At 40.0% G+C, this 16,716-nt stretch overlaps 1 protein-coding gene across 1 annotated transcript in view; it reads left to right on the top strand.

Annotated features, from left to right (window-relative positions):
• b4galnt4a (beta-1,4-N-acetyl-galactosaminyl transferase 4a) overlaps positions 1-16,716 on the top strand; it is a gene marked incomplete at its 5' end in the record, with an annotated part of 151,927 nt that overhangs the window by 39,149 nt on the left and 96,062 nt on the right. Inside the window, one exon of the mRNA XM_079247103.1 lies at positions 6,293-6,405. Within this exon, the coding sequence (XP_079103229.1) occupies positions 6,293-6,405 (113 nt within the window). The remainder of the gene's footprint in view (positions 1-6,292; positions 6,406-16,716) is intronic.

The following is a 16,716-nucleotide window of genomic DNA, read 5'->3' as shown; positions in this document are numbered from 1 at the left end:
GAGCCGCATGCGGCTCGCGAGCTGCGCAATGAGGACTAAAAGCTAGATCTTTGTTTCAAAACTACACATTTATAGTTGTATTTAGGTAAAATGTGCCAAATCAAAATGAAACTTGTTGAAATGGTTAGATCTGTAATGTTGTCATATTTGTATTGGTGAGGTAACTTCAGAAAGGATGGGTCATTTATTACAACCTAATGAAATCTTACACAGTTATAACAGCAATAATAACCATAGTCACAATAATGTTGACATAAATAGATTTGGTATCGGCAGATATTCAAATTTCAGATATCGGTATTGGATCGTAACTCCCAAAAAGTGGATTGGTGTATCCCTATATAAAACCTTTCAAGAGAACACACACAACATACTGTGTAAGCATCGTAACATTGAGTGAGGTGTCGGTGTTGCAGAGGCAGAAGTTGTTGTGTCAGCATTTGAGAAGCAGCTGGTCTCATGGGATTTTAGTGCAATGGAGAAACAGAAAACATGCTGTTAGCTGCAGTTAAGCAGGCAAAACCACCTTGACTGTGTGAAGAGGTCAGGAGCAGGTGGCTAAACTTGGATAAGCTATCAGGCAGGTAAGTTTTTGCTTGCTAGCCGCTTCATTCAGCAGTGATGTGCTGAAGGGCATTCACTTCATTAAACACCTAGTCAGCAACAGCAGAAGGTTTACAAACTGATGGAGTCAAATACTGTAAAACATCAGTTTTCAAACAGTTAAAATACTTTACATTTCTCTTTCTACTTCTAAAGACCCATTTTATAGTGATGAGCTGACAGGGAAACAGGGAAACAAGTAAACTATGTGGTCATCCATGATTTCTGCCCCATGTTGAAATAAACAAGCTGGATGGTAACTGTGTAGGAGGACATTTTCCTTCTTTTTTTTTTTATTTTGCTTTTGTACAAATTAGGTCCCCTGATACCCGTTGTTGTGCTTCATTTAAATGCCAGCAGCTACTAATGAATTATTGCTGACCGGTAACCCTTTTTCACATGAGTAACTCTCACACAATAAGGCCACAAAACATCTCGTTATAGCTGAAAAAAAAAAGGCTTGGATGACATGAAGGTGACCTCTGCCTGCTCTTCTGGCCTGCATGTCTCAAATCGAATTAAGTGAGTTTTCAGTGTGAGGTTAGAATAAAGCTGAAAAATCTTCTCATGCTATAAATGAAAGCATTTCAGACATTTCAGACATTAAGCTTCAGAAATAAGCAGGTTTGCTATTCAGGTCAGTTTTATGTGAATATTTAGTTTGGGATTGTTGAACTTGTGCACCTTTTTCATCTGTTTTATGGACATTTCATCAACATAAAAGCAGTCTAAGTCAAATAAGCTCATCTGAATCATGTATTATGCCCTTGTATAAGTGTGTGATAGTGTGTTTCTTTGCAGAAATGTTTCTTTTTTCTTATTTCACTGTGTTAGGAGCTGCTAGATTGCCCTGCAGCCTCAGGCCTGTTGGTATGTAGACATAAGCCCTTGGCAGATCTCAGGTTATTACAACTATATAAATGTGGTAGTTATTTCAAGCAACTGTCCTCCTTTAGCTTTTTGTGTGGCCGAGCCTGACCTACACACACACCTTCAGGTCCACTCTGCCCATAAAATCGGGTGATTCTGGGAAATGTGCAACAATGTTGGCACACGTATTTGTACTCTGGAACTGATGTAAGATAATAGGGAGGAAATGGTTGTGTTGTTAAGAAAAAAAACTGTAAATAGAATCAATAAAATAAATAACAATATGCACTTTCAGCGTAAGAATGTCTTTTTTTAAATAAAGAAATTCTCCTTGCTTCTTTGCTGACAATTAAAGTCCCTCCCATGCCTACAAGAGGGTATGCTCAGTCCTCCACACCCGTGCCTTGTCCACAGATGTGGCAGAATGTTAGATGGTCTTATAAATGAAGTATGCAGCTGCCTGTCATGCTAACTTTGAAAGCTGGTCACAAGAACACTTCATTTTATTGTATTATACAAGAAAAATACATTTTGACCTCTTTTTGGGCTTTGAAATCCGTTACTGAAAATCTTTTCTGTATGTCTTTAATACCTGTTTGCTGTTCCCACCATCTGTCAAAGTTTTAATCCACTATGACCAGAAGCCGCTTGTGTTTTTTGTGCCTTGTCCTTCAGACTTGGAACAACAGACACATCATGTCAACATTTTCAAAACACTGTGATGTTTTTAAAAGTGTTGATTAAAATTGAGTCACTTTCAGGTGGAAGGTCTAACGACTCAAATGAGCCATATGAGTCGTGTCTGACGCTTACACCAGCAAAGGAATTACTGTAAACAGAACTGACGTTCTGTAACCATTGTGGCAGATATGTAGGATTATTGCATAGCACACATCCTGAGGGTCTTCAGAGAACAAGTTATTATTCATCAATTTGTCATGACCAGGCTTTGTCATATATGCTTATACTGAATTTGTCATACTTAGCCAGTTCTTTCTCTCTATATCCTCTGTAAGACTCAATTTTCTTCCCTTTTCTCTTGTAATTGCCCTTCTTTGCAGCACTCGCTTCTCTGATTCTGTGATTAGCATTCTGCTGTATCACCATTCTGTCTACCCGTTAACATACAGCAGAGCACTGCCTTGCAGTAAACCCGCTGTTGATGTCAGTCTTCTTCAAAGATAAAACAAGATGCAGACAATCCTTGTAAGCAAGCATATGCATACATTATGTGTATATGTGCTCGAACACACTGAAGCACACAGGAGTGCATGTGAAACGGCGCACACACAGCTCTGATGAGAGCTCAGACAGCTGCAGTTGGCTGAAAGCTATGCAGTTTAGAATATCATTAGTTTTAAAAGGGCGGCCAGGCAAGGTGAACTGATTACTCACTTTTCAAAAGCAGTGGAAAAAGGGAGGAAGTTTCCCCCAAATCGTGTCTCTGTGTACAGACTTCTCCCACATAAACATTTCTGTTTATCACGGCTTTTAATATACTTCACAGATCTACCGAATGCTCACAAAACCAGTCTATCTGTGTCCTCTGGAGGTTGAATATTTTGTTCTTCATCATCTTATCTGCACAATAAACACTGCTGCTGTTTTCGAACCGGGAGACATGAACTGATAAGGCAGAACATAAGAAAGGCGGCTTCTTAATGATTAGTATTCTGCTTGGTTTCCTGCTAGTGGAAGAGCTAATAGTCGATTGGCTTCCATTAACCTGCCAGTCGACTCTTCATTAGACGTAACATGGAAGCTTGAGGAAGTTCCGTTTCAGCTCAGGAACTAACTCTCCAATCACTTCAATATAGTCCACTTGGTGCTGTCTTTCTGCGAATTATGTCCTTTGTATCCTCTTTAGTTTGATGTTATCAGGCAGAGTAATTAAAGCGCGTCAGTAGGATCAGCCACGCGTCTGCAGCAAATGCACCAACACACACCAACTGCAACGGCTCGAAGTTCTCATTGTCTTCTGCTTAACGGTCAACTGAAGACATTTTTAGGATCATATAATAGTTACAAAAAAAGACAAAACAAAACAAAACATGTTTTTAGTTCCTGTAACATTTATCAGTATGAAGAGATTCTTTGCAGAAGAGCTTCTGACTTTAGTGTTAGTATGTTGCCATGAGCAGATCATCGTTTCCACATTTCACATGACTTGATGAGGGAATTTTTCCACAGCTGCAGGGTGCTCGGACTCATTTTCTGCTCAAGAACTTATTTGCTCAGTATTAAGGTTCATTCAAAAGGTTTTCTCCTCCTGCTTCACACAGCCGAAGAAGCAAACGAATCATGTGAAAGTGAACACTATGAAATTTTCCTCCTTGTGTTTGTCGCCTGCTTTCCGTCTCCATCAGCCATTTTTCCAGCTTCAATGCTGGTAATTTTTTCTTATTTTATCATACACACCAAGAAAGCTCTGACGGGTTGAAGCATTTGCTTAATCACCTATTCTAAGTAGCTCTTTTTGCTCATAAGCTGGTTTATTGCAATTAGCCAAAATTTGTCAGTGTTTTGTGAAACATTGGAGGTAATATTTGAGTGACTTTTATGGTGTCCCAGCCATGTTATGTGGGACATATTCAGCAACGTCTTTTTAATCTTGAAGAAGGGACAATATGAGGCATTTGTGTTCCTTATGCTCATGCATGTTGAAAGAAATTGCTTACATAAATGATGCAAAGCAGAAAGTGGTCTGACCTGGGTTCTTGGCCCATTGTCTTCCCTGTAACAGATGCAGATAAATGGTTAAGTCAAGTTGCGCTGCCAGTTGACTCATGCAGTGACTTGTTCCATGTTTACCCATAAAAATAAACGTAAATACAAAGTTACTATTAATATTTCATTCCAGTGATTTTACTTTCATTTATTACATTTTATTTTTAGTTTTGAACATTGACGTGTATGACGACAACTAGAAATGTAGACGTTCCGCCTTTTTGACAGCGAAGCAACTCAAAACACGGATAAAAGTTCAGCGTTGCTAAGGTGTGATCTGGTGGAACTGCAGCAGACCCCTTACTGTACTGTCCACATTCTAGTTTCTCTTAAAAAATCCATCACTCCCATTAGCTGATGTCACATTTCTTTATTTTCTTATATCAGAGAAAAGCTGGGTTCAGAGGGAAGTCATTGTGATCACAGAAATGTTCTCGAGTGCTTCATTTATTCTACAAAAGGAGACGGTTTTTTAGATGAAAGCATGTTTTTATCAGTTGTCTGAAGCCTGTGAATAAAAGAAGACAGGCAAGATCATTTCCAAGCTGATGATAATAGCAAATCATCTTTACAAACTGCATTAACTGGGACCTGAAAAACAAAAACAAACCTGAGAAAGGCAGAAAATGCACATTTTGTTTTGTTTTTACTTTTCAATTTGGATTGATAGGGCAGTATGTCAACTGGCTCCTGTTATTATACATGAGGGTGCTGTTGGAACATCTACAACCACCCGGGTTCTTCTTCAGTATCCGTCAATCTCCTCTCACCCCCTCCCCCCTCTCCCCAAATGCCCGTGTCCATTTCAGCTCTCAGACCTGTTGTTAAGGGGACATATTGGAAAACTATTAGCTCTCATTATGCTTTATAGGCACTCCTTCTCTCCATTCTGTTTTTTAATCACATGCCTTCCCATGTTTGTGAGTGCCTGCACATCTGTGTGTGTGTGTTTGTGAATGCCTGCATGTGTGTACACGACACAGACCGTAATGAACCAGTTTTACTGTAATGCACTGAGGTTTAGGAGACCGCAAAGTCAGCCCCCCCCCCCCCCCCCCTCACTTCTAATACACTCAGTCACAATCACTTTTTATGGGGAAGTCAATAGCACAGGCGCCACCTTTTATGGGAGTCCATCCAAGTTGCAGCAGTGTTGTGCATTCATGAAGCATGTCAGCTAAAATGGGATGGAGTGCAGTGCAATACAAATAAAAAGATACTGGAGTGAACTGGGTATGAATTCTTTTAAAAAAAAAAAAAAAAAAAAAAAAAAAAGCAAGTGGAAACCTTTCCAGGAACTGTTGTAAGAATCCATTTGGTTTGTGTAACTTCAAATAACCAGACTTTCATGAAGTGCTGAGTATCCTGTAACTGCTTGGAATTGAATTTTGCCCCAGTTTGGTCATAGATATGTGTGTGTGAACATGTGTGATTTACTGGCTGCATGAAAAAATTGGAATTTTCATACACACACACACACAAAGTTTCTAAAGCATTTCTTTCTGTTTTATTTTGGGAGTTTTGGTTGTTCATTCCAGGTCGCGGCAGCGGTCATCGCTGTGCTGCGAAACTCCCGGAATCCATCTGTGGCATGACAGAACATTAGCTACAGAGCAAGAAAAGCTATTCTCTCTGTCGCTCCTTTTATTGATAACTTTCTTTTTTTTGTTTTCTTTTTTTTTACTTTTCGTTTTCTCTCCTGTCGCCTCTTGTTTTCCCTTTTGACAGTTTTTTTTTTTATCCCTCTCTTTTGTCTCCTTTCACATTTCCTATTACATTTTTTTTTCTCACTTAATCTCCTTTTTCTCTGGAAACTTTTATCTGGGTTTGATGACATGAGAGGGCCCTAAGCTGGAAGAAAAAAATGAGTGATGGCTTGAAATTACTCTCGACTGCAGTGAGGATGGAAATGGAGATTTTCATAATTATAATCATGATATTGTTGATAATGATGATGGAGATTAGAATGACAATGATGCTATTAATGATGATGATTTAAATGACGATGAAGATGATGAAGGCAGTGATAAAGCTGATTATGGTGGCGCTTGCTTGCTTTCTGAGCTGTGCCCATGTTTTTGCTGTGCTCCAGATGGAGAGAGACAGACGGAGGGGACGGACGCCAGCCGAAAGAGGGACGCTCGCTCCTCAGCTGGACACCACAAGAGTGAGGACACCAGTGACAGCAGGGAGGACGAGGCAGCAGTGAGTCTCTCTTTCCTGTCTTAGCAGCCAAGACAATCAGTGTGATGTCCTTACCTAAACAGCCCCACTGCCCCCACTCCACCCACGTCCTTCTGACTCAACAGAAACAAGGTTTATTGCTTGTTTATGTAGAGAAGCTCATCATGCTCAAACAATCATAAGTCTCATCTGCTTTATGGTTTGTGCATCATCTTTCCAGCTTCAGAAACACACTCTCTTCCTCTAGAAACAAAGAGATTATGTCATTATGTTAAACCTTAAATCTTAAAATATGCACAGATAATATTTACAGCTGCCACAGAAAGGGGGTGTCTACAAGCAGTTTTTGCTGTTTGGCAACTTTATTTTTCTGAATCACACCTAAGAGCTTAGCCTTGTGACCCCACCCACTGCAGTGAATTTTAAGAACCTTTTTTGGTTCTGGAAGGCCACGGCTCAAATCACATTTTAAATACGTTATGCAATCCAACCTCGCTTCTTGCATGAGAAAGGAAATTAGACTGGCTGAAATTCAGCATTATAATATGAGAAAGATCATCAGAGTATCAACAAGAAGCCATGCATTAGACGGTTATAATGGACGACACAGAGTGTAGAACACCACAACGCGCAGTGGAGTCCTCCGCAAAGTGCATTATAAATGTCTGATGCACAGAGTTGTATAATCCGCTAACACCATGGCGCCACACAGTAAACATTTTATAACAAATTATTTTTTCATTTTACAACACTTGCTAATAAGAACTATGTCATGTAGGCTTTGATTATGTAGTTTTCATGCTAAACAACCGTCGAGCTACAGCTCGTTTCTCTCATTCATCTGTCAAAAGCCAGCTGATCTGAATCAGTGATTAACGCGTTGCTATGGTGACGCCCGTAACGGCGTGATATTACAGTGATTTAACTCGCCAAACTACATATGCGTATATATGTAAATAATGCATGCCAGCTGTCATTAGAATTACCACTAACCATGGTATAAATGCTATTTAAGCACAGAGAAACTTTTTAATTTCTTATTTAGCAATAAACGCTGTAATTTCTGACAGTGATATATGATATTAAGTTCTTTTCCCAGTTCTCAGGGCCCGGTGTGTGCTAAGATGAAAGTCTCATGTTCCCACCAGGAGAGGAGTAGAAGGAAAATCCAACCCATCATTTCTCCAAATCCACTCAATGTTTTACATGCAGATGTTAAAAGTTTAATAAGAGTGTTTGTTCAGATAGATTACAAAAAGAGATCTTTTTTTTTTGCTTAGAAATGATAGTTTCAAACCATCTATTAGGAAGTATTGATCCTCTACATATAGTTGGTGTTTTTTCAGTTATCTGGTCTCAAAGGGGTTTTGACTGATATCATTTTGAAGGTGATAAAAGAGACTAATTCAGAAATATGGCTCTGCCTTAAGTACACACATTTGAGATATTGCCATCTGGACAACCCTGATTGTCTTACTGTCTATTTCCTCACATTAATTACAGGTATTTTTTATCATGTAAAACTTTAATACCCGTTCATGTTTCCCCGTTCATCATATGGCTTTGAGGCTCACATTTTATAATTGATGACCTTTTCCTCAACCTCAGTTGACCAGCTCAGTTGCCACTCACGTTGACAGTCTGCCTCAAACTTGTGTCTCGCCTGCGGCTCTAGTATCTGTGAAACTACCTGAGATGCTGAAGAATCAAGCCGTGAAGGCTGGCAGTCTGCAGTAATTAAATGTTTAGAGCATATTTGGCTTTACTAAATGTTTGATATCGGGCAAACCCTGAAGACAGATGCAGCTTAATTGCGTGAAAAATATTCAGTTACTGGTGTTTTTCAGATTGAAAAATGTATCTGCTAACAGGAGAAAATCATACTGGTACTTAGGGCTTTTAAAAAGCTCCAGGGAAGCTGCAGTGCTTCAAATGAAATCGAAAGAATTAAAAAGTAACAAGTCTTCAGCTTTTTTCTTAAAATAAGATTATTAATATTTTGAATCTGACTTTTTTTGTTTACCTACAAAATAACACTGGTTGGGTAAAAATAATTAAAAGTGATTGATTTGAGCCAACTATATCACCACATCAGTCCTATTGATTTCTAATCAATATGTGCAGCCATAGAAAGAAATATAAGGAAACAGTAACGAAAACAACAATTATTATAATAATATTGTTGTTTCCCTAAAATTTAATGCACTTGACTAATAGTATTTAAACTGGATAGAAAAGCTGAGAACTCCTCACCAGGCTGTTCATGCTTCTGTGGGATGGACATACAGCACTTCTGTGCTGGTAAACAAGTAAACAAGCTCCTCTCTTACTTCAGATTAAAGTGTTATTGAATTTCCTGCAATAACAGGTCATTTTCTCCAATAACAGCCTCGGACCTCCGCTCAGTCCGCTGGTTGCATCCATGATGGAGCAATGTGCATTGATTTGATTGGCTGACAAGTAATATTCAAACAACAAAGCCAATCAAATGAAACCCATTTAAGACTTGAGCATGTCTTGTTAAAAAAAAAAAAAAGGCCTATCAACGTGAAAAATTGGCTCCTGAAAGCAACCTTTCTCAAATTATCTTGGGGATCCCATAATAGATCATAGAAATTCCAGATAATGAACTTTTCATGAAGGAAAATGCAAAATTTCTCCCTAATTTTGTGCAAATCCTCCAGGAGATGCAGTTTAATTCATCTAAAGTAAATTCAGTTTTTTAAAGAAGCTGGTGAAATCAAATTTATTATCTTCAACATAATTAAAACATAAAGACATAAACATAAAGTTAGAGAGCGTGTTTGCTTCCTGAACCAAGACTAGGACGTGGTTCCACAAGACGGGTCTGATAACTTTAGGATCTGTCTCTGATGATGCTGCCCTCTAATGTCTCTAATGACCAAAGTTAAATCAGTAGTGTGAGAGCAAAGTGCTCTGTCAGGAAAATATGGAGCAATGGCGTCTTCATTCGTTAAGAACCAATAAATGTTAAATTCTATTCTGGATTTAACAAGGAATCTTTAAAACGAAAATCTGATTAACATAATCTGTCTTGGCAATTCTTATTGAATCATTTGCTGCAGCATTTCTGATCAGCTGAAGGCTTTTCTGAACATATATGGAACAGGCCAGTAGGAAGTGCAGAAGTGCAAACATGAGGCAACAAAGGCATGGACTGGTGCTTCTGCATCACTCTGAGAAACTATGTTAGGCAGTATCAAGTGGCTGGAAGAAAGCAATTCTGGAAAAATGTTTTGTAAGTGAGTCTAAAGGCGGATCCTGATCACTCCGCACTCTAGATGTGGAATACAAGGTTATGCCATTCAGAGTAATTACATAACCACAGTGTCTTTTTGAGTCACTCAGGTCCAAAAACAGCAAGCCCTCTCTCTGAGTTTAAAGTTTAACTTTATATAAGGAAAATATGTATAACCAAGAGAAGGGTGGTGATGGTGGGGGGGTTAACTTATTTTTCCCTACCTCTGTATGTCTCTGACAGATGACATGAAGGTACAAAATGTGGAATGCAGCATCATCTTATTATACAGCAGCACAACATACAAGCAGTGGTTGCCACAGAGAGTTCAAGTTAAATCCCAAACTGCTCCGATATCTCTGTGCAGCTGTCGACAAGACGAGGGGACCGAGCGAGAGAAGAAGATGATATATCTTATTTCATAAAATGCAGTCGTCTTCAAAATTGATTTAAACGAAAGCTTTAGGAAATGTGCTTGAGGAGATAAGAGTCATGAGGGGGGAGCCAGCAGGGTTTTTTTTTTTTTTTTTTAAATAGCCTCCCTCCAAACTCTAAACCTGCCTGATGGTGTTAGGGCCTCTCTTCTGTAAAACTCAAATGAAATCTTCTCTCCAGAATGAGCCGGAGTCGTGCCCCGAGGCTCAAATATTCCTCTGCACTGTAAGCACTTTGCTGAAGTCACTAAAATGTGTCAGAAAGTTTATAGCTCACTCTTTATGAATTTTAATAGCAACGCTTTGTCACATGCTTCCTAACTGACAGGCGATAGATTTGGTTTGTTTACAAATAATGATCACTTAAATGAACTGCGCTCATACTTGCACAGTAAACATGCATTAAATCATCACAATTACAATATAAACAATGAAAGTACCCCCCTGCAGGAGGTGCTTATTTCGATTTATGATCTGTGTAGTATATGACTGGGCTCTGTTTATGGTTCTCTATAACACTGGTATATTTGTAGGAAGCATTTCATTCTCCCTCAGCTTAAGTGTGTGTGTGTTTGTGTGTGTGCATGTTAACACGGCATATTCTTCAGACCTTACTGCATCTCGTTTTTATTTATAATTTATATGCTCATTTAGAGTCTCTTTGTTCCAGCAGTTCTTGACCTTAGCGATACTTCCATTTGTTTAATGTCTCTTTACACTCATTCTCATTCAACACTGACATGTGGAAGACATCCAAAGCTCCAAAATGGACTCCTTCAGGTGCAGTGAGGCTCCGCTAGTGAGAACTAACAAAATGTCAGTGCCAAAGGGCAACGCTAAAGTCCGCGTTGCTGGGACTGATAGGCGAGGAGAAGTTCAACACCGGATGTGGATGTGTGTGTCAAAGACAAAGACGGAGAGATTTTCGTGCGTCACATGAGCTGTAATTTGGGTCAGGTGGACAGAAGGCCTCCTTTTTTGTTTACCTCCTTTGTTACGCTCTGTAAATGCTTTGTGCTGCACAAAGGACTCACTAAAGCTGCCATTTCAGAAATCTCAGACAATAAAAAGAAAAACCGGCTGGAAGGGGAAAAAAAACCAAACAGAAAATCCCTCAAGGTGTTGTCAAGATAATAGAAAGCCCCAAAATGGAATGACCCTATTGAAATCACACAGCAAGTCTGGTTCTGGCAGCAGGGACACACAAAGACCCTCGCTTTCATCTGCAGACAGAGAAGAATATTAGTGCATCACACTGTCCAAAGGAATTAAATGAAGATAGTTATGACTTGCAACAATTTGGTGTGTTGGAAAGTGAGCTTGTTCCCATTTTCTTTTTTCATTTTATCTCAAACCTCCCTTTTTTTGATGGGTGAAAGTTGTGACAGCAGGGGAAAAAAGAGAAATGTAAAAACTGTGAAGGGTAAAAGAAGCGGCGAGACAAAAGGGAAAGGCATGAGTTGATGGAAGGATACAAAATAAAATAAGAGGTAATGGTAGACCCTGCGTACAGGAAGCAATCCTGCTCCTTTTCACATGTGCAAAAAGCTGCAACTGTTTGCCTCTGCACCTTTCTTTTCCCGTGCAAATGGCTAAAATTGCAGCTTAAATAGTTGACAGTTTGTCACGGCATGCATTTGCAGGGAGGTGTTTATTTTTGCGCGTGAAAGACATGGAATATCTTTCTGCCCACCTGTGTTCTCTCTAAGCTGAAATCTGCCATAGATTTATGCTGTCACAAAGCGTGTGTGTGCTGTTGTGTACTTGTGTGCGTGCCACCTCCATCGGACCCTCCAGGTGGTTTCCACCTTTTTCACACTGGCTGACAGCTTGGCATTTAGATTATTTAATGCAGGGCGTGTTTTTTTTTGTCCCTCTGCCATTTGCCGCATACATATTCCCATGTTTATGTGCATGTGTGTGTGTGTGTGTGTGTGTGTGTGTGCTTGCTTGTGTGCGTTTGTTGTTAATATGGATGAGATACGCATTCTTTTGCTCTGCCTCTCCTGTCACTTGCAGACTGCTTTCATGGGTCTAACGCTTCTTCTCATGCACCTGATGACAGGGTGTAGTGATGAAGGCAAAAAGGGAAGTTGAAGATGAAAAGGGTATAGGTAAGAAAAACAAAAGAAACTGACTTGAGGAGATGAAGAGCAGCTTCACATTTGTCTGGAAATCTGTTGGAAACACAACAGCACTGAAGTGCCTTGGTGCTATGAATACATTTTTAGGTTACATTCACACATTTTCTCAGTATCATAAGATATGTGCCTTCAAGTAAGCTTGCCAGAAAACTCAACTGTTTTACGTGTTTATAAGATTATTCATTCATTCATTCGTTACCACTTGGTCCAGTTAAGGGTTGCTGGGAAGCTTGAGCCTATCCCAGCAATCCCCAGGCTCAGGCGGGAGGCAGGATGTATATAAGTTTAGAGCGTTTAAGTCATTGTAAACATCATCACTAAAAAATTCAAATATAGCCATGAAGTTGATTTAGACTTGATCAATTTGTGTCAGTTGACTCTTAATCTTAGGATCAATCAGAAGGAGGAAGCACTTTCTTCTGGGAGAAGGCTCATTCTGACAGTAAGAGGTTTTAACTGAATTTCCTTCTGATTGGATTAATTCCTGGAGGCTTGCTGAGGATGTTGGGGAGGGGATGGTGGCGACTTACAGATGAGTGCAACTGTTGTTGCTGGTCAGGATGTACTGACAACTCAAAAACAGGCCATGTTTTTAACATAGTCATTTAAATCCACCCTCACAACGTTAGTATCCTTGCTGCATGAAAACTTGTAAAATGGTCATGGTGGATTCTCTCATTGCCTGCAGAATACGGCTGTACTAAAGAGATCTGCAAGCATTTGAGCTGACTTGATAATCAAGAGCTTTCTGCATTAAAAACACTAAAGTTTCACCTGTTTAAACACTTCAAATGAGCCAGAACGCACAAAAGCAGGTCATAAACTTAAATATAGCAAGAATGAGCTATTTCTTTAGCGATTCTCTCATCAGAGCTTTCTCTTTCTCTCTCTGATTGCCACAAATTTAATTTCTTTGTTCTGTGTTGCAGCAACATATCCATCTGCAGAAGCATGTTGGTACATGAGTCACTGATGCAGTTTTAAAGCTCTGAAAAGGTTTTCCACTTTCTCATTCTAAATATGGATTCATAGCTTATGTTTCACTAAATGGGAATGTGTACATTAAACGCCTCGCTGTGCGATGGCCTAGATATTTGATTCCTCTTCATGTCCATTACAATGTCCACATTCAACGCCGTTGACTGTGCTACAAGGGAGCAAAAGGACAGAGGCATCAGACACACTGTAATACACAACATCTGAGTTGATACACTTCTCACATGGCTTTTCCACAGATTTTTCCTTCACTTTTCTGGATGACTCGCTCAAACACAAAGTGTTATTATCCACTGAAAATAGATGTTTGAGGGCAGAATTGAGATAAATGATTAAGGTTGGAAAAGTTTGCACCACAGTTTTCAGGCTATCATTTGCAAAACCATTATCTCGAGACACATTCCTGTCTTTAGAGGGACTTTGACACAATATTTTAGGGATGTAAACAAATGAAAACGGCAAATGTTTTCTGATGTGACTTTGTTGGGGTTACACATTGGACCTTAATGTTTAATTTTGTTACAGCCAACCACTTCCTGGAACTATGGTGGTGATTGCATCATGCTATCTTTATCTGCAAATAAGATCATGGAGATGATGGACACGAGGAGGTGGATGAGCGTTGAAATTCTTCACCAGAGGGTTGAAAGAAAGGGCTCCACCATTGTCTTTCACCTGACACAGATTTTTAATCATCGTGGCAATTTTACTGCAGACTATAAACCTCGGCGGCCAGGCCTCATTGTTAACCTCCAATTGCTTTCAGGGCTGTAAATATGGCAGCCGTGCATTGCTCTGGCCTTGCTGGTAGTTTATAGTGGGGAAGGGATGGATGTGTTGATGGCTGCAGGAGACTGGAGCAGAGATCAGGGAGCAGGGACTAACTTGTAAGTAAACATATGTTCACTCATCAAGCTGTATCACACAAGCCTGGTCCTGATGAAGTCAGGCTTTCTGTGCTATATCGGTATTAGAATAGTGTAGCTGCATGATTGCTTAGTTTTAGTTTTTGCTTTTTTGATAGTGACATGTGACCATTTTTTTCCTAATAGGTAGCCATTAATTTAGCATTTCAAATGTTTTAAAGGGTAATTGATGCTGAATGTGTGAGTGATAGTGACTCAGTCACCATGACTCTGATATGTGGTTGGTGGAGCTTTCTCCTGCCAGCCAATTGGATCTGCAGCTAGTCAAGTGGAAACGGATGTCCCAAGAGATATTTGGTGCTTCAACTTGAGCGCCTTTGGGCATCCTGTCTGTGCTCATGTGGTTTTTGCTTTCTGCCTCTTTCTCTAGTGACTTGTAACCTCTGTTAAAACCAACTCATACAATTATTTTTCTTAGTGAAGTAAAGCATCACCTGGGTGCTTGGAGTCTTTTGATTGAGACAAGGAGTCGCTACAGGTTTGTAATGGAATATAGAGGCATTATAGAGTCATTGCTTGTAGATAAGTGTGTCAGTTCCTCCTGGATGTACTTGAGCAGCGGAGTAGCACCAGAACAGGAATCTCAAACTCCAGTCCTTGAGGGCTGAAATCCAGCAGGTTTTCCTTGTTTCCCTGGTCCAACACACCTGGATCAAATAAATCGCATCAAACAGCTTCTTGTCAGCTTCTTTACAATGACACTTTAATTTCTCTCAGGTGTCTTGGACCAGGACTGGACTTCGTGGACTGGAGTTTGAGATCCCTGTACTAGAAGGTTAACCGTGAGGAAAATGAGATGGTGCCATTACCTGTAAAGAAATGACAGTTTGATTAACACAAAATAATAATAAAGTATTGCAACTCTGATATCATTCATTCATTCATTTCATTCATATCAGGGTCACAGGGAAGCTGGAGCCTATCCCAGCAGTCTTAGGGCGAAAGGCGGGGTACACCCTGGACAGCTCGCCAGTCCATCGCAGGCCAACTCTTATATGTGAGACATAAAAAGCAAAAATCACGTCTTCTGAGCCCTGTTTTTAAACAAGTGAACTTGTTGGAAGAGTAGTCCACAGTAGCCCTGTTCATGCTTAGCGTGTCTAGCTATTATTGGGCTGTCCTTATATAGGACTTTTCTAGTCGCATGTTGACCACTCAAAGTGCTTCTACACTACATGTCATATTCACCGTTTCACACACACATGCATTACCAATATTGTTAGATACTAAATGCTTTTTCATCTTTCACACACATTAATACCCCGATTGACACAATGGAAGGCAACTTGGGGTTCAGTGTTTTTGCTTAAGGATATTTTGGCATGCAGTCAGGAAAAGCCATCGACTTTGTGGTTGGTAGATGGCTGTTTTTCCTCCTGAGCCACAGCTCCCCTGGTATTGTACACTAATAAAAACAAAAGCATTAATTTAAGTGACGTCAGACCTGCCAGATTTTTTTGTGTGATTGCCAAGGTTGCTCATTTCTCCTTCATATTTACAGATGAAGCAATTGCTTAATGAGTGAAAATCAGATTTAAGGTGATTATGCTGTCTTTAGTGTAAGCACTATAATCAAAGGGCTAGAAATTTATATAAATAAATCTTGTGATCCATTTAGATAGACTTTTGTAAGTAGAGACTCCTACGCTGCAGCACAGATCCCCCTTGATAGTTACGGTATTCCCTTGACTTTACGTTATTTAGCTTCAAATAACTTGTTTTAGCCATAAGCCTTTAATAACTTTCTGCAACCCGACCAGCAGTGAATTTTTTCCTGTAATTTTTCAAGCTTGCGGGTCTTGACAGCTCTCTTATAGAAGGCTATTTGAGGATTCACTCCAGAATTGTTTTTCCTCTGGGCGTTTCCGTGCTTTCACTCATTGTCACTATCACCTCTCAGGCATTTGTCAGCCCGGTGTTGTGTCCACAGAAGCTGCAGAGCCAAGCTGTGGACCTGCAATAAACTCCACGGCGGGGCTGCAGCAGTAAGGCTTGCTTCATACTCAGCTACCAAAAACCAGATGCCAACACAAAGTGGAAGCTTGTTTCTCAGGATCAACTGCTCTGAGTGCCTGCGCTGTGCAGACATGCTTTCGGAATAATCTCTAAATGGGCAGCTTAGTGCGACACCCACATCCTCTGAGAAAAATTCACTGCTCTTCCATTTTGGGCCTTTAAAGCATTTAGCGTCATTTCCATCCTCTACATCCCAGATAGTGAGACGGAGAATTATAGTGTGGGATCACCCTCAATCCTTTTAGTCACTCAGTTGAAGATTCCTGCTCTCTATATGCTTGCTGTGGTTTCTTCTGGCTGGCTTTGCCCCAGCAGTGGTCAGTCCTAAGCTGTTATGAGCTGACTGTTAGTGTTTATGCTTAGTTTCATGCTGGGGTCATGCTGAGTGGAGGTCATTACTGAAGGACTTGAGATATGACTCTTGTCTGTAGCTAGACCAGAGCTCTTTCTGATCTTCATCTCTTTCCCTCTTTGGGGTTCTTTCTAGAGGACACTGTGTTTCTTACAGGTCTGTCAAAAGAATAAGCTTTGCTGACAATAAAAAGGCAGTTTTAGCC

The sequence above is a fragment of the Telmatherina bonti genome, assembly GCF_933228915.1.
Source record: "Telmatherina bonti genome assembly, chromosome: 2".
Lineage (NCBI taxonomy): Eukaryota > Metazoa > Chordata > Actinopteri > Atheriniformes > Telmatherinidae > Telmatherina > Telmatherina bonti.
The sequence above is the reverse complement of the archived record's forward strand: the minus strand, read 5'-3'. Positions and strand labels throughout refer to the sequence as shown.